The 20915-nt window shown below is 59.9% G+C and overlaps 2 protein-coding genes across 3 annotated transcripts in view; one reads left to right on the top strand and one right to left on the bottom strand.

The window, feature by feature from the left end:
* The first annotated feature begins 1545 nt into the window (after positions 1 to 1545).
* On the top strand, positions 1546 to 14765 carry DEGS2 (delta 4-desaturase, sphingolipid 2). The gene is made up of 3 exons (XM_025391225.1): positions 1546 to 1724; positions 11405 to 12147; positions 14274 to 14765. The coding sequence occupies exons 1-3, from the start codon at positions 1643 to 1645 to the stop codon at positions 14418 to 14420; spliced, it is 972 nt and encodes a 323-aa protein (XP_025247010.1). The 5' UTR covers positions 1546 to 1642; the 3' UTR covers positions 14421 to 14765.
* A 1934-nt stretch (positions 14766 to 16699) lies between these two features.
* The window catches only part of EVL (Enah/Vasp-like), a 179330-nt gene continuing 175114 nt past the window's right edge, over positions 16700 to 20915 (bottom strand). For both annotated transcript variants that reach the window (XM_025391224.1, XM_025391223.1), the window contains exons 12-14: positions 19689 to 19755; positions 19144 to 19201; positions 16700 to 17237 (exon numbers count right to left, since the gene is read on the bottom strand). In XM_025391224.1, the coding sequence (XP_025247009.1) occupies positions 17200 to 17237; positions 19144 to 19201; positions 19689 to 19755 (163 nt within the window). In that variant the 3' untranslated portion in view covers positions 16700 to 17199. The remainder of the gene's footprint in view (positions 17238 to 19143; positions 19202 to 19688; positions 19756 to 20915) is intronic.

Genomic DNA, 20915 nt, shown 5'->3' with positions numbered 1-20915 from the left:
GGGGCTCAGGGCGGTAGGTCTCACGGAGTTCAACACAGGGGCGAAGGCTCTGATTTTGGAAGCTTTTTAACTCAAAGGTCAGGGGCCAGAGTCCTGCCCCAGCCTTGCTGTTAACTCCTCTGTGCCTCAGGCAAGGCGCTCCTCATCTCTGGGCCTCAGTCTCCTGATCTGTAAAGTGATGGCTGGTGGGACAGCTTCTGAGGACCCTTCTGGCTGGGAACAGAGCAGGCTGCCCTGGGAACAATGAGTCTTCTCCCAAGTGTGCAAACTGGGCGGGGGGGCCTGCTGGGTGTGGCAAGGGGTGATGGCCATGATGGCACTGTGGGTCCTCCTGCTGATGGAAAATCTGGCCTCTGTGCCCACCTTTCCCATGGCTATTTCAGGGGATGGTGGCTGGCGGCTGCAAGACACCCATGCCCTCCTTCTTGGCCCGTTCCAGACTGCCTTTGGCCCTGAGTTAAAGGAGGCCTGCCAAGTGTACCAAACCCTGGGCCATGGACTTCCACGGGATGCACAGAAGCGCACCCTCACTATGTGTGAGCCTGTGGCAGCTCTGGCTGCTGTGTCAGTCAGCTCCCAGGCAGCTGCCAGCGGAGGCCAGGTTCTGGCACAGCAGGTCCACCCTCCAAAGATCCAAGGGAGTGAGAGAAGGAACAGAGACATCACTGAGAAGGTGAAGATGAGGGGCCCTGTGCCCTCACACCCCAAAAACCAGACTTTCCATTTGAGAACATTCAGGTTCTTCCTTGTTTTGAAGCCTTTGCATCTGTTGTTCCCTCTACCATCAATGCCTTTCCCTTTTCTAGTTGTTTAACTCCTACCCACCCCTCAAGGCCCAATGCAAAAGTCCCTTCTACTGGATCCTAGCTGCTTCAGGGCCTACCTGTGTCATGGCACGTATCACCCTGAATCGTAACAGCCACTTCTGTACCTGTGTCCCCATCCAGACCTCAAGTTCCCTGAAGGCAGGAGCGGGTCTGACTCACCCTGTGAGGTTGCTGCATACGCATTATCTCCCCTTTGCATTATTGGTTAAACGGGCGGGTGGAGGAAGGGAGGATTGCTGCACGAACCTTTCCTAAGCTCCTGTTTACTGGCGCATCCATTCCACGCCGATCCTCTGCAGTCCCTCTATCCTGCCAGCGGCTCCTCCGTAGGGCAGGGGCGGCGGGAGTCACAGGGGCGTGCCCGAGAGCGGGTCGGGGCTGCGGAGAGAACGGGGCCGGGGGAGGGGGGGAACCCGACGGCTGCCTGCGGGTGAGCGGGGCGCGCAGAGCCGGTGGGCGGCCGCGACGGCAGCAGTGGCCCCGGCGCATCGAGGGACCCAGGGACTCGCGCAGATCGCGCGCGGCCACCTTGGTCCTGCCGGGGAGCTTTATTTCCAACCGAGACAGCTGAGGTTCCCAAAACCCCAGCGACCCGTCGGGGGTCTGGAGGGCGCCGGGGCCCGGCCGCCCAGCCCAGCCATAGGTGCCCCGCCCCAAGCCTGGCGCACCTGGCCCCGCCTCGCCGGGACCCCGCCCCCGCCCCCGCCCCCGCCCCCGCCCCCGCCCGGATCAGAGTCGATTCCGCGCCGCGGCTGCAGCGACAGGTGCAGCAGAGCCGAGCCGGCCGCGCTCCGAACGGCACTTCCCGCCCCACCATGGGCAACAGCGCGAGTCGCAGCGACTTCGAGTGGGTCTACACCGACCAGCCGCACACGCAGCGGCGCAAGGAGATACTAGGTGAGCGCGGCGCGGGGCTCCCGCCGGGTGGTGACCACCCCGTTGGCCTGTCTAGAGTCGCATCGGGGAGTCGAGCCCAGATGGGCCGCTCCAGCTCTGGCCCAAATGCCGGCGGGCGCTCCGCCATTGCTGCTCCCCTCCCCGGAGTCCCCGGCCGGCTCCCCGAGGGTCCCCCACCCTGGCCGGCTCTGAAACTCCCCGGGACCTGAGGATTCCGAAGACCCGAGTACGGGTCCGTGCGCCAGGGAGCGCGTCTCAATTGCTCCTCGCGGGTCGCGGGACACGAGCCACTCCCGGGGCCGGGGCACTGGGATGCTGGGACGCGAGGGCGCAGGAACGGCCCCGGGACGCGCTACGAGGCGTACGCGCTCCCTGGCTCGGAGGCAACTTGCGCGCTGCGGCGCCTCCACCCGCAGTCACTGGGCGCCTGCTGCGCTCAGAGCCCCTGGGTCCCGCGGCCACGGGCGCCCCAGCCTGGAGTTCAGGGCGGATGATCGTCAGGAAGGGAGCAAACGCGAATGAGAGGGGCGCGTGTTTTTCTTTGAAAAAAAGCAAAGATGGTAGTAAGGAATCCGTCTATTCTGGCATGTCGCTTATTGTGTGGCGGCTGTTTTCCTTGTCGCTTCGTGTCCTCTGCGAGGAGGGCATCTTTACCCACTCGGAGTCACTCTCGTTCATGTCAGAGGCCCCATCCAGCCCACAAGCAAGGTGGCCGCAGTGAGTCGTCCTTGGCCAGGGCTTACGGGGTCAAAGGGTCAGCGTCTGGAGAGTGGCTTTGGCCAGATGCCACCAAATCGCCGCAGGCTGAGACAGGCCCGCTCCCACGCGGGAGACACCCCTGCCTAAGTCAGCACCGCGCGTTGGCACACCTTGTAATCTTCAATCAGACCGGGGAAACAATACTATTACATTGTGGCTTTAATTTGCACTTATTTGACGGATGGTTTCACATTTTAATTGGGTGTTTTATTTTATTTTATTTTATTTTATTTTATTTTATTTTATTTTATTTTATTTTATTTATTTATTTATTTATTTAGAGACAGAGTCTCCCAATCTCGGCTCACTACGACTCCGCCTCCCAGGTTCAAGCGATTCTCCTGCCTTAGCCTCCCGAGTAGCCGGGATTACAGGTGTATGCCACCACACCCAGCTAATTTTTGTATTTAGTAGAGATGGGGTTTCACCATGTTGGCCAGGCTGGTCTCGAACTCCTGACCTCAGGTGATCCACCCGCCTCTGCCTCCCAAAGTGTTGGGATTATAGGCATGAGCCACTGTGCCCAGCCAACTTTTTCTTTCTTCCTCTTTTTTTAATCCCATGGCAGCATACTGAGATACCATGACTTTTAAATGTTTGAAACCCAAGATATATTGGGTGGCTAGCCTATGACTGCATCCCAAGGTAGCTGGGGCCTCAGGAGCTGGAAGCCTCTGTGTGGGTTTGTGACTGCTGTGGTTTCTCCTGGGAGGTGAGCTGCAGCCCAGCATCGTCTGGTCCCAGCAGCGGTAGCTGCCTCCCCTATGCGGTGGAGCTCCTGGGGAGGGCCAGGACGAACCTTGGGGGTCATCTGACCCTCCCTCCCTGCTCATGATGTGAACAGGGCAGGTGTCCTGGCTACTGCCCCTCAGCAGGTCTGAGGTGGGGCTGAGGTTGAAGCAGGGGCCTGCTTGGCCCTGTTTGCCTTTCTGTCCCCTCCCCTGGTTGTCCCCAGCTTCCCCTCACAGCACTCACTGGGTATCTGGCCCCATGTGGAAAAGGCAAGAGGCACATGGCAGCCAGTGTCCTGGTCCCTAGGAACTCATATCCGTAGAATAGGAGCTGGGCCTACCCAGGGCCACCTGGAGGGACCCAGACACTCTGGGCTGTGGCCTTACTTTCCCAATCTGCAAAACGGGCAGTCGTCCTACCAGGCAGAGTAGGTGTGAGGACGAGATGAGACCTCAGCTGGGAAGGTGCCCGGGATGGTACCTGGGCCTCCGGGACATGGGAAGGAGCTCTCTCTAAAGAGGGAAGCCACAGGCCCTGGAACCAATCCAGGAGGCTTTCTGGAGTGGGTGACTAGGAAGGTTGAAAGACTTGGAAGAGGGAGAGGCACCTGGGGCCAGGGCTTGGGGATCACAAGTCCTCAGGGCCGGCTCTCCAGCTTGACCCACGCTCCTTTTCCTGCGTGGAGGAAGCAGGGGCTTCCTTTCCACCTGTTAGTTTCAGCTAATATGCTTGGAACGTGCCATTCCCTCCCTCCCTGGCACTGGCACAAGCTGTTTCCCGGGTGAATGTCCTTCCTCCCTGCTCTGCCAGGCTCTCTCTTGGTTAGCTTTGCTCGCTTAGTTCAGTCCCACCTCCTGCAGAAAGGCCTCCACTCCTCCCAGGCCTGGCCCAGCTGGATGGGGACCCCTCCTCTGGGTTCCCCCTCCATGGCTACAAGCCCTCTGGGCTCTGGGCTCTTTGGGGGCACAGTTCAGGAGCTTGGATGTGGAGCTGAACTCCTGGCAAGGACCCTGACACCCACTCATTAGCCACGGATGAGTCTGTAAACAGAGGAAGGAGTTGAGGCCTGGGCGAATTAAAAGGGGTTAATAAATCATACCTTCCTAATGGGGCTGTTGTGCAGATGAAATGAGGTGATATGTAAAGTGCTTATTCCCGGACTCGTGAGTATCAGCTGCGATAATAGTTAATGTCTCAGAGATAGACCTGGCAAGGCCTGTCGTTTCCCTAAGGGCAGGGAATAGTCTCCATGCCTGTGCTATTCCCAGTCCTCGCAGAAATGCCGTGAAGTGCCAGCATCTCTCTATAGAAGAGGCAGGAGTGAGGCTCCGAGAGGGGTAGCAACTTGCCTGGGAACACACGGGCCAGGCTGGTGCTCAGGCAGCCTCCTGCCCACCCAGTTGGCTCCTGCAGCCCATGCCAAGCTCCTGGGTGCTCAGGGATGTTCAATAAAGATCATAATCTCAGAGTCAGAATCCAGGAAGTCCTTGCAAAGAGCTGGCTCCAGGAGCTCCGTGGGTTGGGGCCAAAGTCCGTCTCCAGCTCCTGCCTGGGAGGGCAACATGCTCCCCAGCACATAACTTCCTACGAAAGTGGGGTCTCCTAGGCCAGGGCTGAGGCTCCCTGGCCTGAAAGGGCAGGACCGGAGCCAGCAAAACTGGTCCCATCAGAGATCCAGCCAGGCGTGGCCGGTGGAGTAAAAGGCAAGCTCTGGGTTTGTTTTTTTTTTTTTTTGAAAATGAATAGCTTTGTAATTTTGTTTGTTTTTAAATTATGAAAGCACGGCACACATGGTAATACAAAAATTCAAATAAAGAAAAACAAAAGAGGAAAACCCGGAAGCGAGACTGCTGGCCGTTGCTAGATTATTTGCTTCAGAAAGGCCGGGACTGGGGCTCTGTCAGTGGTAACTGGTAAAATCCAGAACCAAACTGCCAGAGCCACGAGAGGAACTTGGGGCTCCATCTCCCAGCCACGGAGCTGCATGGCTGCAGGGCAGCCCCATCTCTGTAATGTACAGGGGCCTGGCTGCTCCCAGACCTTCAGTGTATATTTGTCACTGGAAATGAAAGGCAGGTTTAGTGAGCGGCCAGTGAGAAGGTGAGCACTTTCCACAATTGCCAGATCCAATTAGGTCCCAGGGTGCCTTCCACAATGGACAGGGTCAGGCTTGTCTCTTGGCACAAAACCTCAGGTGGCAGGGATGGAAGCTGTGGGTAGGTGGCTTCCCGGAGCATTAGGCCAGGGCTAGGGAGGAAGACGTTTAGGAGGGAGGGGATTAGGAGGACTTTGCTGCCTTTGTGAGGAGAGGCTTGTCCCAGGTCGGGTTGCTCAGCCGTGGATGGGTGGGGGAAAGGCCACGCTGTATGGAAGCACTTCCTGCTGTGGCCACCAGGTGACATTGTCAACCCTGAGCAGCTTTGTGGTGGAACAGGGAGCTGGGAAGCAGGTGGCGGCAGAGGTGGAATGATGGAGTGATGACAGGCAGTGACAAGGGGCACCTCCCATATGGCCAGTGAGTGACTGTCATGCGATGGCATTTGGCCTCCCTGGGAAGGTGGTAGAACAGGTCTCCCTAGATGTTGCCAGAGCCAGGGCTTGGGGGCTCAGAGGGGTCCAGTGTGGAGGTAGTAAGAGGCCCCTTAGCTTTTGGTAGCCCTGCTGGGGACAAGACAAAAGTGACTTTATTGCCAGCCAGTCAGGAGGGGCAGGGGTGGAGTAGCCCGCGACTGAGAGGAGGAGTCTGACATGGGGTGGGCCCTGTCTCTGCCACTCTTGGAGGCAAGGGCACAGCAGCCTCTCTGGCCTGGCTGTCTGTTTCTGATGCAGTCCCTCTGCTCAGTGGCTCAGTGGATTTGTCAGGAGAATTTCTGGGCAAAAACTGTAACTCATCAGAGTCGCACCAGGGTGATGCAACTGTCCTGCGGGTGCAGGGAGCTTTGGGCTGGCCTCCCTTCAGCAGGCCCTGCCTCCGACTCTGCCCTCTGGAATTTTATGAGCGAGCCTGCTAACTGATGTAAGTGTGCAGATCTGCTGGTGCCAGACGTTTCACACCTTGGCACCAGCTGCCCCTTCTTTCCCATGGGCCCCTAGGGAAGACCCCATGTCCATGTGCTCACAGCCACAGAGGCTGTCAGAGCAGATGCCTTACAGATGGAGACTGAGGAGACAGGTCCAGAGAGGGACAGGGCCTTGCCCAAGGGCGCACAGGAGTCTGATTGAGCCTGATCCATGACTTTTTTTTTTTTGAGACATTTTGTTGCCAGACTGGAGTCCAGTGGTGGGATCTTGGCTCACCGCAACCTTTGCCTCTTGGGTTCAAGCAATTTTCCTGCCTCAGCCTCCCAAGTAGCTGGGACTACAGGCGCATGCCACCTTGTCCAGCTAATTTTTGTATTTTTAGTAGAGATGGGGTTTCGCCATGTTGGCCAGGCTGGTCTTGAACTCCTGACCTCAGGTGATCTGCCCATCTTGGCCTCCCAAAGTGCTGGGATTACAGGTGTGAGCCACTGCGCCCAACCCTGATCCAGGATTTTCTCTGGGTGCTTTGTGGCAGTGTAGCCAAGCACTGCATCACTGCTGATGGAGTCCGAGTCCGTATCAGGGCCCTGCTCAGCACTGTGCAGGCCTGGAGTCGGGGGTCGTGAGTTCAAGTCTTGGCTCTGTCAGCCTTGCTGCACGTTCATGGGCCCTTCTTTGCACCTCCCTGGACCTCAGACCCTTCATTTCTGTGTCCTGCCTGGACAGGGTGACTTCTAGCAACAGCTGTTGTTCATGGCCACCTGCCCAGATGCCTCGTGCCTCACCTGGGGCCACTGCTGGAAACTGTCTGTGTGGACCTGTGTATCTTGGTTCCAGGTGGCTGTGCACGTCGGGCTCTGTGCTACCCCACGGAGCAGAGAGCCCTCAAGGCACATGTGTCACCCAGCTACTCCTGCCATCCAGGCTGGAGGTCTGGGAGGGCAGAGTCACTCCGGAGGTCAGCTGAGTGCCCACAGCAGGACAGAGCTCCCCGGCTGGGCGAGGTTTGGGTGTCTAGCCAGGAATTGCAGGTCTGCAGTTCCTCGCGGGGCTGCCAGGGAGCTGTGTTTCTCCCTGTCCTTCTCTGCCTTGGGCTTTCCCCTCTCTTGTGACCCAGAGAAGATGGAGCCCAAGGCCATGGAACCCATTGACTCCCACTCCCCAGTCCCACCCATTCTCCCTGTCCCCCTTTCCTTGAGGCCCTGGAAGAGGCCCCGAATTGGTCAGTGTTCTCCAGAGACAGAACTGATAGGATCTATGTATCTATGTATGTGTGTGTGTATCTCTCTCTCTCATCTATTATCTATCATCTATCTATCTATCTATCTATCTATCTATCTATCTATCTATCTATCTATCTATCTATCTATCTATCTATCTATCTATTTTTGCCATTACTGTCACCCAGGCTGGAGTGCAGTGGTGTAATCACGGCTTACTGCAGCCCCGAACTCCTGGGCTCAAGCGATCTTCCCACCTCAGCCTCCCAAGTAACTGGGACCATAGGCACACACCACCACACCTGGCTAATTTTTTTTTTTTTTTTTTTTTTTTTGAGACGGAGTCTCGCTCTGTAGCCCAGGCTGGAGTGCAGTGGCCGGATCTCAGCTCACTGCAAGCTCCGCCTCCTGGGTTCACGCCATTCTCCGGCCTCAGCCTCCCGAGTAGCTGGGACTACAGGCGCCTGCCACCTCGCCCGGCTAGTTTTTGTATTTTTAGTAGAGACGGGGTTTCACCGTGTTAGCCAGGATGGTCTCGATCTCCTGACCTCGTGATCCGCCCATCTCGGCCTCCCAAAGTGCTGGGATTACAGGCTTGAGCCACCGCGCCCGGCCACCTGGCTAATTTTTAAACTTTTTGCATAATAAGGTCTTGCTGTATTGCCCAGGCTCATCCTGACCTCCTGGGCTCAAGCAAACCTCCTGCCTCAGCCTCCCAAAGTGCTGGGATTACAGTGTAAGCCACCATGCCTGGATCGATCGATCTATCATCTATCTGTCTGTCTGTCTGTCTGTCTACCTACCTGCCTACCTACCTACCTATCTACCTATCATCTATCCATTCAAAGAGGGGATTTATTAGGGGAAATGGCTCATGTGATTATGGAGGCTGTAAAGTCCCATGACAGACTGTCTGCAAGCTGGAGACCCAGGGGTGGCAGTAGGGGTAGCATGGTTCAGTCTGAGTCTGAGGGCCTCAGAACCAGGGAACTCGATGGTGGAACCCTCAGTATGGTATTGAAGGTCTGAAAGCAGATGGAGGGTAGGGGGTGCTGGTGTGGTTCCTGGAGTCCAAAGGCTGGAGTTTTGATATCCAAGGACTAGAGAAGCATGTGTACAGCTCCAAGAGAGGGAAGCAGGGGGAGGAGGGAGAGAGGGAGGGAAAGACAGGAGGGAGACCCTTGCCTCTGCCTTTTTGTTCTATCGGGGCCCCAGCTGACTGGATGGTGCTGTGCACATTGTGGGCAGGCCTTCCCCACTCAGTCCACTTACCCTCTGCCAGTCTGGAAACACCTTGACAGACACACTGCATAGCTCTTGAGGAGTTCCTGAGTCCCCTTGGCACTCAGCTCTGGCGCCCCTTGCCTTCTCCATGATGCCCACCCTGGCATCTCCATGACGCCCACCCTGACATCTCCTTCCCATCCTGCCATCCTCTGGTGCCTTCCTGTTGCCCTCCCTGCCCAATGCCCTCGACGGACCCATCCTCGCCACCTCATCTCACCCTTGCCTTGCCTTGGGCTGCACCGGAACGGCTCCTGCTGAGACGCCATGACCTGGCTAAGTCCAGGGACGCCTGCACTCTCTTCTTGTCCCTGAACCTCTGTGACCCCTAGCAGCTAACCACTTCCAAGCCATGGCTTCAGTTACTACCCCATCCTGACTGCACCCAGGGTGACCTCAGCCACGGCCCTCTCCTGCACATCCAATCTGCACGGCGTGGTCGCGAGTGTTCCTGGCATGTCCCCACTCCCACTCCCCCAGGGACCTGGGCGCTCTGAAGCTGAAGATGGTAGATCTTTGCAATCTTTGCAAAGAGCGTGGGTTGTTTTCTCCTGGCAAGGAGTTAGTCAACTGACCTTCTTGGGTGGGTGCAGAGTAGACCCATTCCTAAGACAAGGTTTCTGGGGGCCACTGGAGGCTGGGGTGTTCAGTGAGGCGCCTCTGCCTCAGTGGGTTGGGACTCCCAGCCTATGCCACCTCTGGAACTCCTTGGGTGCAAAGCTCCAGGAGCTACTGTTTTCAGAACTGTCACGGGGCTCCTGCTCTAGCAAAGCTTCTCTGGGCCCCGGGCCTTTGGCAGGAGCCCCTGTACCAGCAGTGTGGGCGTCTCGGGCTCCCTGAGTGCCATTCTCTGCTCGTTCAGCTCCTTGGGGGTCCCTCAGCCCTGTGCTGCAGTCCAGCAGGTGCCTGCAGGCAGGTGAGGTGACCTGGGGCTCCCTGCATCTGTTTCCTCCTTGAGTCACGCCTGTGCTGCCCGTGCTCAGCTACCTCATGCACTGCCCAGTTTTTAGTTACTTCCAGCTGGCAGCTCCCGGGCCTGTAAGCTTTGGGCCTGCTCTTGTTAAAACAAGCCAGGGCCAGGTCATTGCCCCAAGACCAGCTGTTACTCTCAGAGCACCTTTAATGACAACAGCACCAGCTCGTGCCTACTGAGCGCTGGCACCCCCCGGGCTCAGACTATCGTGCTGGCCTCCCCACAGCCTGATGGACATAGAGGAACGGCATCCCCATTTCCCAGATGGGAAGACGTAGGCTGGGGGGGCCCCTGCTGTTGGCCGGGTCATGGCTGGGGATGGGCCCCTGAGGCTTGTTGGGACCTGCCTGCACTAGGCCTCCTGCCAGATGCGCCAAGTTAGAAACAGCCCAGAGTTCACGCAGAGGGGACTTAGGGGCATGCTTGTGGGATGGGCCAGCCCAGTGGCTGTTTCTGGGCTCCCAGCGGCTCTGGAGGCCCCAGCACACCCATAGGAGACAGGACCAGCCCATAACTGGGACTGGGTGAGGGGCTGGCAGGGTGGGCACTGGTGTCCTTCTGTGTGCATGTTTCTCCTCTCTGGTGGTCCAAAGTGGAGTCCCTGAAGGCAGGCTGGGGCTTGGAGGGCAGCTGAGTCCTAGGAGGTGCCGAGGAAAGCAGGAAGGGCACGGGGCTCCCTGAAGGTGGGCTGCACAGGGCGTGGGGAGGGACCCTGAGGCCGCACCACACAGGGAGAACTTAGTATCTCTGTTTAGCAGATGGGGAAAGTGAGGCCCACTCTCCAAGGTCAGGGCTGCCAGGCTCTGTCGTGGCTCTCGCTTCTGAAGGGTGCAGGAGTGGCTGATGCTTGTCTGCACCCAAGAGCTGGAGGCCTGGGCTGGCCCTCCCCAGAGCTGCTTGCTTGTGGCTCACCTGGCACAGGTGTGGCCTGCCCCTCCCTCTTGCCCCAAGGCTTGGCCTCCTTCCAAGGGGAAGCAGCAGCTGGTTGCCTGTGGAACGGGGACTGGGAGCGGGGCTGGGCTTAGGGTGGGAGTGGGGCTGGAGCTGGCCGGCCCCCAGGTAGGTTGGCTACTGCCCTGGGGGCAGGGGCGTCCCTGGGTAAGAGGGAGGCAGTGGGCAGTGGTGCCCTTGGACCTGCGGTCTCAGCCTACATCCAGGCACACAAAGGGGACTTCGCATGCGATTCCTTAGCCCTGTGCCTGGGCCAGAGCCTTCCTGAGTGGGAGCTGCCAGTAGGTCCTCCTTGCTTTGCCTGACAGGAGACATTGCTTCCCTGCCTGGGACCACTTTGCTGCGGGCGCTGGGCCCCGACCTCTGGGCTGAGGCCCCCAGTGTGCCTGAACTGAGGCATAGCCTCTGAATCGTCCCCGCTGGCCTGGACCTACTAGGTGGGAACAAGCTGGGATGAGGCCTGGCTCAGGGAGCAGCAGGGCCTGGCTGCCAGCGTGGGCTGTATGTACCTCTGCTGGAGTCCTGACTTCTGAGTCTGGCGGGATGAGGCTCGGTCGGGGGAGGGGGGCAGCAGGCCCTCGAGGGACAGGGCCTGTGTGCAGGGGCAAAGGGACCAGCGAGGTTTGCTGGCCACTCCTGCCTTCTCAACCCTTGGCCACCGCAGTGGGAAGCAGCGTGCGGAGGAGGGTGGGGTGCAACCCCACTGAGCAGGGCCTCACACCTCCCTGTCTTCCTTGCAGCTAAGTACCCGGCCATCAAGGCCCTGATGCGGCCGGACCCGCGCCTCAAGTGGGCGGTGCTGGTGCTGGTGCTGATGCAGCTGCTGGCCTGCTGGCTGGTGCGCAGGCTGGCCTGGCGCTGGCTGCTCTTCTGGGCCTACGCCTTCGGAGGCTGCGTGAACCACTCGCTGACGCTGGCCATCCACGACATCTCACACAATGCGGCCTTTGGCACGGGCTGCGCGGCGCGCAACCGCTGGCTGGCCGTGTTTGCCAATTTGCCTGTGGGTGTGCCCTATGCCGCCTCCTTCAAGAAGTACCACGTGGACCACCACCGCTACCTGGGTGGTGATGGGCTGGATGTGGACGTGCCCACGCGTCTGGAGGGCTGGTTCTTCTGCACGCCCGCCCGTAAGCTGCTCTGGCTGGTGCTGCAGCCCTTCTTCTACTCGCTGCGGCCCCTCTGCGTCCACCCCAAGGCCGTGACCCGCATGGAGGTGCTCAACACGCTGGTGCAGCTGGCGGCCGATGTGGCCATCTTTGCCCTCTGGGGGCTCAAGCCCATGGTCTACCTGCTGGCCAGCTCCCTCCTGGGCCTGGGCCTGCATCCCATCTCGGGCCACTTCGTGGCCGAGCACTACATGTTCCTCAAGGGCCACGAGACCTACTCCTACTATGGGCCCCTCAACTGGATCACCTTCAACGTGGGCTACCACATGGAGCACCACGACTTCCCCAGCATCCCGGGCTACAGCCTGCCCCTGGTATGTGGCTGGGGTGGCAGGGCTGTGGCAGGGCAGGACTGCACAGCCATCTGAGGAGGTGGAGGCCCTGGAAGGGCCTTGGGTCATACCCAGCAGCCTCTCCCTTTTTGTGCTGGTCATAGTATGGCCACTTGCACTTGTCCCCAGGGCAGGAGGAAAGGCCACACAACACAGGCGAGTCCTCTGCTGGAGGCTGAAGCAAATTCAGGGAAGTAGGGTCTGAGAGGCATTTCACAGTTCAGGCTGCCTGAAGCCGCCATGACACTGACGGGGTGTCTTCCTTGAAGCGGGGCGCATAGCAACACTGCATGGGGAGCACTACCCTTCCCATCTGCAGGCTCTTTCCCTGTCATTCCTTGCCATTGCCCTGTGACCCTCCAGGGGCCAGAGAGGACAGGGTGGGCCTCGCTCTTTGCAGCCCAAGGGGCTTGGCCAGAGCTGATGGGGAGTGGAAGTCCCAGGTATGGGCACCTCTGCCTTGGGAGACCGGGAGCTGGAGAATTTCTGAATGAGAAAGGAGGAAGGGGAAGGGGGAGGAGGAGCCGTCCCTCAGCCATTGCCAGCCTGCGCCTTGGTAGCCTCTGGCTGTCTGGAAAGAGCTGGAGTGACCTGCAGGCAAAGGGGGCGGGAGAAGGTGGCACTGGGGAGGTGTTCGAGCGCCTGAGTGTGCGCCTGTGTGCACCGGGGTGTGCCTGTGTCTGTGTGTGAGCATGTCTGCCCTGTGACGGTGTATGGATGCCTGCCCACGTGTGCAGGCATTTGTATGTGTGCTTGAGCGTGCGCGCCCGTCTCTGTGTGTGTGGTTATGTGTGAGCGCTTACCCGGGTATGCAGGTGTTTGTGCATGTGTGTGTGCACCCTGGCTTGTGTGACTCTGGAATCCCTCAGACCGAATTCCAAGCCTGGGCCATGGTACTGCCATTCCGGCTGGCAGTACCAAGGCGGTGCTCTGCACCAGGCATCATCTCACTTGAACCTCACCACAGCCCAGGAAGCAGCTGCCCCCTCATCCATTGTCCCTGTTGTATACATAAGGCAGAGGTGCAGGGAGAGAGGTGCCCGCCTCAGGAGGTGACGGGGCGGAGGGGAGAGGTGCCTGCCTCAGGAGGTGATGAGGCACAGGGAGAGAGGTGCCCATCTCAGGAGGTGACAGGGTGCAGAGGGGAGAGGTGCCCATCTCAGGAGGTGGCAGAGCAAGAATCCGGACCCAAGTTGGCGCGAGTGCCTGCTGTTAGCCACAAGCCTTTACCTCTCCTGAGCAAAGTGAGAGGCTCTGGGTACCTGGTGCTGGCCCCGCCTCCTGTGGCCCTGCTGCCCTGGCTTTGCGGCCGGGCTCCCTGCGTCCTGAGAGCATCCTTAGGAGGTGACGGGGCGCAGAAAGGGCAGGAAGGGCATCCCTGTGGTGGAAGCTGGGCCAAGGCTGCATGCTGTTGAGCAATGGGGTGGCATGGTGGTGGTGCAATTGCAGGTGCTGAAGCTGGGAGCACTTCCTGGAGGAGGTGGGTGGGGGTGTGTGTGTAGAACAAAGGCTGGAGGGGACAGCAGGTGCTCAAGAGGCCCTTGGAATGTGACAAGCAGTGAGGCTGGCTGAGGCCGAGGTTGGCGGGTCACAGGGCTGAGATGCATGGGCGTGACACCGTGGCTTGGCAGGACTCAGGTAGGCACTCAGCACTGTGCAGGCACCGCGGGGAGAACCCCCCCAGCGGTGCGGTCTGCCAGACCAGAAGGTGGGGTGGGGCCAAGTGGAGTGGGGCACTGAATTCTGCAACTACCACCTGGGGCAGGCGCTCCGAGCCGAGCCTGTGGGTGCCTCTGCCATAGCGTCCTGGGCTCAGCTCAGGCCACCAGGCCCTCCAGCAGCCAGCACCAGCCTTCTGGGCACCCAGGGAGTAGTAGGTGGCAGGGAGGGCCAGAAGGGTGGCCTTGTGTTTGGCTGAGCTGGACGTGGGCACCCCGGAGGCGACAATGTGTGTGCATTATGTACACCCGTGTGTGTGTGTGCACGCAAACATGTCTGTACATGAGTGTGTGTGTGCACGCCCGCCACGTGTGCTCGGGTGTCTGAGTGTGCTCACGGGTGCGGCCCCGAGGAGAACCAGCCCCTCAGCCCCGCCCTCCTCTCTACAGGTGCGGAAGATGGCGCCCGAGTACTACGACCACCTGCCGCAGCACCACTCGTGGGTGAAGGTGCTCTGGGATTTTGTGTTTGAGGACTCCCTGGGGCCCTACGCCAGGGTGAAGCGGGTGTACAGGCTGGCAAAGGACGGCCTGTGAGCCCGGGCTGCCTCCTGGTGGTGGTCATCGTCCCCCACCGGCCCCTTGGCCTCATGCCCCAGCACCGAGGGGCTGCATTTCCTTCCTGTACCCTGGACTGCTGCCCTTGTCCCCGAGGAGTGTCCTGGGCAGCCACACCTGGAGACAGCAGTGTGGGCTTCAGGGCTCCACCTGCACGTGGAGTTGCCCTGGACCTTCAGCGTGGCCCTCCCTGTCTGGGCCTCACCAGGTGAGACCTGGCCCTGCCCCATCGTGACCTGCGTGCTCTGAGCCCACGGTCCCCACGGAGCTGAATTCTCTGGGGTGCCTGTGCCCTACATTAAACCCAGTGTTTGTTTCACAGCCCGTGGATTGTGCTCTGAGGGGGTGGTCTGGGCTTGAGCCTGGCCACAGGGAATGGGGCGCTAGGCCACCCCAATGGGTGGAGCTTGAGGCCTGAGTGCCGCTTCCTCCAGGCCAGGCCCAGGTCCTGCCATGCACTCCTGGCTCTTTGTGGGATGGTGGCTGCTGCTGGGTGGTGCTCCCTGAGGCCCTGCCACTGTGATGTGCACACACACTGAGGTGTGGACAGCAGAAAGCTCACTTTGGTCATCTGTGTGGCCCAGAATCCCCTCCTAGCAGCCCGGGGACCCCACTGCTCCCTTGCCTGGCTAAGCCCTGCAGGGGCTGGCTCCCCCATCCCCCTGAGCCCATACCACCTGCCTCGCCCACACCCCTCAGGCCTGTTCACCTCCTGCTCTCCCTATCCCCTCCTGCAGCGGGGAGCATCCCTGAGCCCAGAGAGGGTCTGTACCCCATACCAGCTCGGAAAAGGGGCTGGCGTGGGGTGGGTCCTGATGTCCCAGAGGTGGGCAGGCAGCAGGAGGGGTCCCTGGGTGAGGCCCTCCCTGCCAGAGAGGGATGGAGTGGGCCCAGCCCTGCAGCTCCCACCACAGCCCTGGGGAAAGGCGGCGTCAGCCTCCACGACTTAGGAAGGGAGACTGAAGCTATAGTCAGGGCTTGAAGGCCTCTCCATGAGTGGGGTGCCAGGGGCCGTCCCTGCTGACCTGAGAGACACAGGCCTCCCCCTATACCTGGGAGTGGCCCCACATGGTGCTGGGCTCCTGTGTCCCTGAGTGGGCAGCTTGCTGAGTGGCGCAGGGAAGGGGCCTGAGCCCAGGACTTGTTCTCCGAAGGAAGTGCCGCTGGCCCCAGCACCAGGACTTTGAGCCGGGCAGCCCCTCCCTGTGCACACAGGCACACCCACAGGCCGAGGGGAGCCCCAGAGCACCCACTCCTCCTGCTGTGCCTGACAGGCGCCTCGTCCAGCACACTTCTGCAGACAGCGCAAAGGGACATGTCCCGGCCTCACCCACAAGCTGGAGGCTGGGCCCAGGGTCGGAGGGTGGCTCTGAAGACAGTCCTTAGAGCTCTCCTGGGGAGACTACAGGACTCCTGGCCTGGGGGGCAGCAGGGAAGCAGGAGAGAGCAGCTCTGAGCTGTGGTCTGCAGGCCCTGGGTTAAAAGTGCCACCAGACTTAAGCGAAGCCACTCAGAGAGCTGAGCCTCCTAAGGGGCAGAGCAGTCCTATTACTGTTGCTAGGGCTGCCAGGAAGCCCAAAGACATGCAGTGTGCTAGGAGCTGGCCCTTGAGATCAGCCACTGGGTCGCAGCAGGCCAGTGCTGGCTCCCTCCCGTGCCATGGCCCTCGGGAACTGCTGGGCACACTGCTCTGTGGCCGCGGGAGGTCATGTGGGAGAACTAAGGGCATGAATGGTCACAGGATCTCAAGGCCTGCCTGTTGGTGACCCTGGGTCCTTGAAGCCGAGGGTCAGAGCCTCTGTCTCTGGCTGCTGCCTCAGGGCAGGGGCCTGGGACAGCCCATTGCAGGCCAGGTGGTCCTCCCAGGAGACTGTGGGGCTGAGAAGGCAAAGCTGCCTTGCATCTGCCTGGTGCCTGCGGAGCCCCACGTCCGTCCCTGCCCCGAACAGGCTGCTCGCGGGGCCCTGCCCGTCAGAATGCACACAGAGGCCTGTGAGGTTTGGGGTGTGGGCTGCACTTAAGAGCCATCTTTCTGGGGGTCCCACAGGGAGTTCCCTACAGACAGGACCTGAAGCCCAGCCCCAGGACACCAGCCCACCCTGCCGGGGCTTGGGAATGTTTGAGCCCAGGTTCCTGTTGAAGACTACCACCTTGCTCCTACCTACGACTCCTGGTCACCGTGGTCCCGGGCGCTTCCCTGAAAAGGGGCATCCCCAGCCTGCAGCGTGAAGGATCAATGCGAGGGCCTGAGCCCGAGGTTGCAGACAGTAAACTGTTTATTACTGTGTGGACACAGACACCGTGGTGCATGACAGACAGTTTCAACACCATGAGCGCTGGGGACAGAGCTGCGCCTGGACAGCTCTGCGGTGTGCAGTGGCGCCACGCCGGGCCGGCGGTCACTGCCAGCTGAGGCGTTAACAGCGTCACCTGGGAGAAAACCTGGAAACCGTCTAATGAAGCAGGTGACTTAGGGGCATCTCTCTAGAAACCCAAAGAAATGTACCTTAAATAAGCAAATATAAAACACAAAAAAGATGAGCAGACCTGGTGTTCTGTGTCAGGTAGAATCTAAAAAACCCAGGAGTTGCACTTGGTTTCCTCACTGTAACGTGTGGTCACAGGTCAGGACGTTTCACGGCAGCGCGCCCAGGCTCCTGTGCGTGCTCCGGTGCACCGGAGTCTGGGGCTGGCTGGGCTCCTGACTGTCCTCTGTCGCCGGATGGGCTCGACGTCTCAGCGCTGCGAGGCAGGCCCCTTACGTGGTGCTGATCCCGCTCAGCTCCTGCCTGATGGCTGCAGAACAGGGGGCGGCAGCTCAGGTGCAGCCAGGACCGTGCAGCCTGGCTCATCAGGGCCCTGCACCCCTGGTGTGGACCTGCCTGGTATCTGCCCCGCTCCATCTCCAGGGAGCCCCACCCAGGCTATGGCGCAGACCTCTGGGGTGACGACAAAAGGCTTTGGGTCTCATCTGCCATTCCTCCTGCGGTGGCCCCTGCTGTCACTGCCCTTTTAGGGGAGGACCTGGCATGGAGACAGAGGCTGATGCCCTGCCTGTGGCCTCATTGCTGCTGAGGAGTGGTGGGCACTGGAACCCTGGTGTGAGAAGCTGCTTTGTGTGGGGACGCAGGGTCTTTGTAGGCTCTGGACAGGTGGGTGTCCAGGTGCCGGGGGCCCGGGACCCCTTCCCCCAACATAGTGGAGGCTGAGGCTCTGCCCTTCCAGCTCCTACAGGGGTCAGCAGGAAATCTTGGCCCTGGACCCCAGGGACCACCCTGGCTCTGCTCACTCCTCAGGAGAGGCGGGGCCTCTCTTGTCTTCTTGCCTCCTCCCCGCTTCCTCACCACCCCAAGCTAGTGCACCAACCCCCTGCCTCCCAAATTTGGGCCTTTCCCTCCTTCCTCTGGTATCCATCCCCTCCCAGACTCCCCCTCCTCTATGTCAGCTCAGGCCTCTCCCTGGATGGACCTTGTTGGGCCAAGAGCCAACAGCCAGGAGAAGGTGAGGGGTGGTGGGGGCAGGCATCCCCCAGCAACAGGGAGCTGCTTCTCAGGGCCCCTGGCATAGCCCCTGCCTCCCCCTCCCCTGGCTCTCAGCCAGGGTGGCCTCCACCTGGGGCTGCACCACGGCAGGTGGAGAGGCTGTGGTGGGCCCTGAGTTTCTGACCCAGCTGTGCCTGGGGCCGGATGGCGCCTGGCAGTAAGGTGGTGTGACCAGTTGGCTGGGTGCCTGCCTATCGCCCAGGCTGCCTCTTTCCCCTCGTTTGTTAACTCCTTATCTCCCCAGCCCAGGCCTTTGGGGAAACTGGACAAACAGGAACTGAGTGCTCTCTGCTCAAACAAGGGTGGGCCGGCTGCGGGAGGAGGCCTGGGTCTTCGGACTCCCACCTGCCTCTTACCTCTGCCATCAGCCTCCACCCCTGTGTGCTTGTGGACCTTTTGCCCAGGTCACTGTGATGCCCTGGGGGCCAGACTCAGCTACACACCTAGGTGTCAGCCTTCGTCACCCTGGTTGGGGAGGCAGGTGGGGGAGCTGGCACAGGCTGTGCTGCACAGCTCTGTCCCCTGAGTCTGCCCTGCCCAGACTCCCCCTTTTCCTCTGGCTGCAGATCTGAGCCAGTGCGCTCAAAGGCTCTGGTGGAAACCAGAAGGACGGATGTGATGCATTGAGGCCCGCCCTGCTCTGGAGCCAGAGGCTGCTCTCCGCCTGCGCCCCAGTCCAGGACCAGGCAGATTGTGAACGAGCTCAGGCCTGGAAGGTGCTTCTGTAGTGCTTGGTCTCCCTGTACCCCCAGGAAGGCAGAGTGGTCCCCTCAGAACCCCAACACCGGTGACTCGAGGTGGCAGTATCAAGAAGGCAACATAAACCACCAGGGGGTGAAATGACAGAAGCTCAGGTGGCTTCCTCCAGACCTGGCTCTGGAACGATGCTGGGGTCTCCCCTCCATGCACTTCCCACGTGGGTCTTCCAGGAAGGTGCAAGGGTGTGGAAGGTCAGATTCAGGTGTCACACCACCAGGGAGCTACAAATTCTTAGGCAAGCCACTTAGCTTTCCTGAGCCTGTTTCCTCAAGTAGAGATTGTAAGAAGAATGAAATCTCTCACAGGGCCCAGTACAGCATGGGCTTCAGCTCAAAATTGCAGGTCCCCACCCTGGGTGACAGGGACCCTCGTCCTGTGGCCCCGCCTGGGGCTCCACTCACCGTCAATGATCTCTTCCTTCACCTTGTGGAGCTCTCTGACCACCTCCTCTAGGATCTCCTGTTGGGAGAGGAGCGTCCAGGTGAAGGGACAGGCAGTGGAGACAGAAAAGCCGGCCTGGGCTGGGCTATGTCCAAAGGGTTCGGGGCCTCCTGGGCCTCTCCAGAGTTGCATCTGTCACCCTCGTCTCCTCGTGGCCCCTTCCCACGCTGAGGGGGAACGGTGTGGGAGGCCTGGGAAAATCCTGCCACCACCTCCCTCAGGTAGACACCACTGAAACTAAGGGCTGCCTCGGGGCAGAAAGCCCCAGAGGCAGGCCTGAGGGAGGTGCCCAGAAAGGTTGAGGGACATCCTAATTCTGGTGATGGCAGGGGCTGGGGACGAAGGACAGGCTTGGGCACCCCCTTTCCTCCACGGCTGTTCCTTGACTGGCCTTTTGGCAGCCACGTGTGGGCCCCCAGGGCCTGCCTGGCCGTGCTGGTCAGAGACGGTCCCCAGCCTACTGGCTGCCCTCGGCCTCTGAGGGAAGGGCACAGGGCACGCTCACCTGCTTCATCCGGTCCAAGTCGAAGGCATCCAGGGCCATGTCATTCACGCTCCCAGCAGGCTTCATCCTGGGAAAGGGCGGGTGCGGTAAGTGGGAGCAGGGCCTGTGGGTGCCCTGGCTGGAGATGGGTGTGGGGGAAAGCTGGTTGTGCAGAGGCCGCGCTCAGGCCGGGCCCACCTGCTCCCCTCGCTCCACAGAGGCTGCTTGCTTCGGACTCTGGCCACCTCAGACCCAGTCACTACCTGGAGAGGTCTCCATGGATACTGTGACCATATTTCCCAACCCGAGAGCCAAGGCTGGCTGGGGTCAACAAAGAAACTGCTTTCTGATCAGAGAGCTCTTACACAGAGGTGGCAACTTAAGTGACAACATCGCACCCACCCGCTGCCTCCCTGGAAAGAAAAACAGTATCGACAGCCTCCTCCTCAGGCTGGGAGCTCATGCTCCAGGTTGAGCTGGGGCTCGGGGAAGCAGCAGCGGCAGCAGGAGGTACAATGTGAAGTTGCAGAGTTGACACCAGCCTGGAGGCGCGCTCCTGACACACACCAGCAGCCCCGGTGCTGGAGCCAGCGTTCGATCTTGGCTCACTGCAACCTCTGCCTCCCAAGTTCAAGTGATTCTCCTACCTCAGCCTCCCAAGTAGCTGGGATTACAGGCATGTGCCACCAAGCCCAGCTAACTTTTGTATTTTTAGTAGAGACGGGGTTTCACCATGTTGGCCAAGCTGGTCTCGAACTCCTGACCTCACGTGATCCACCCACCTGGGCCTCCCAAAGTGCTGGGATTATGGGCGTGAGCCACTGCACCTGGCTGGTTTTGCTCTTTCGGGGTAGTCTGCATGGACCACTTCTTTGAAAAGTTTCTGAACTAAGATAACTGATTTGAATTTTATTTTTATTGATCTGAGACAGGGTCTCACTGTATCACCCAGGATGGAGTGTAGAGGCATATCATGCCTCATTGCAGCCTCAACCTCCCAGGCTCAAGTGATCCTCCCACCTTAGCCTCCCAAGTAGCTGGGACTACAGACATGTGCCCTACTTTTTAAAAATTTTATCTGTAGAGATGAGGTCTCACTGTATTGCCCAAGCTGGTCTCGAAGTCCTGGGCTCAAGTGATCCTCCCGCCACGGCCTCCCAAACTGCTAGGATGACAGGCATGAGCGCCGTGCCGGCCTGATTTGAATGTTAATGTGTCACATATGCACCTTCCCTGGAAGATCTTGGC

Source organism: Theropithecus gelada, chromosome 7b (genome assembly GCF_003255815.1).
Source record: "Theropithecus gelada isolate Dixy chromosome 7b, Tgel_1.0, whole genome shotgun sequence".
Taxonomy (NCBI): Eukaryota; Metazoa; Chordata; class Mammalia; order Primates; family Cercopithecidae; genus Theropithecus; species Theropithecus gelada.
The sequence above is the reverse complement of the archived record's forward strand: the minus strand, read 5'-3'. Positions and strand labels throughout refer to the sequence as shown.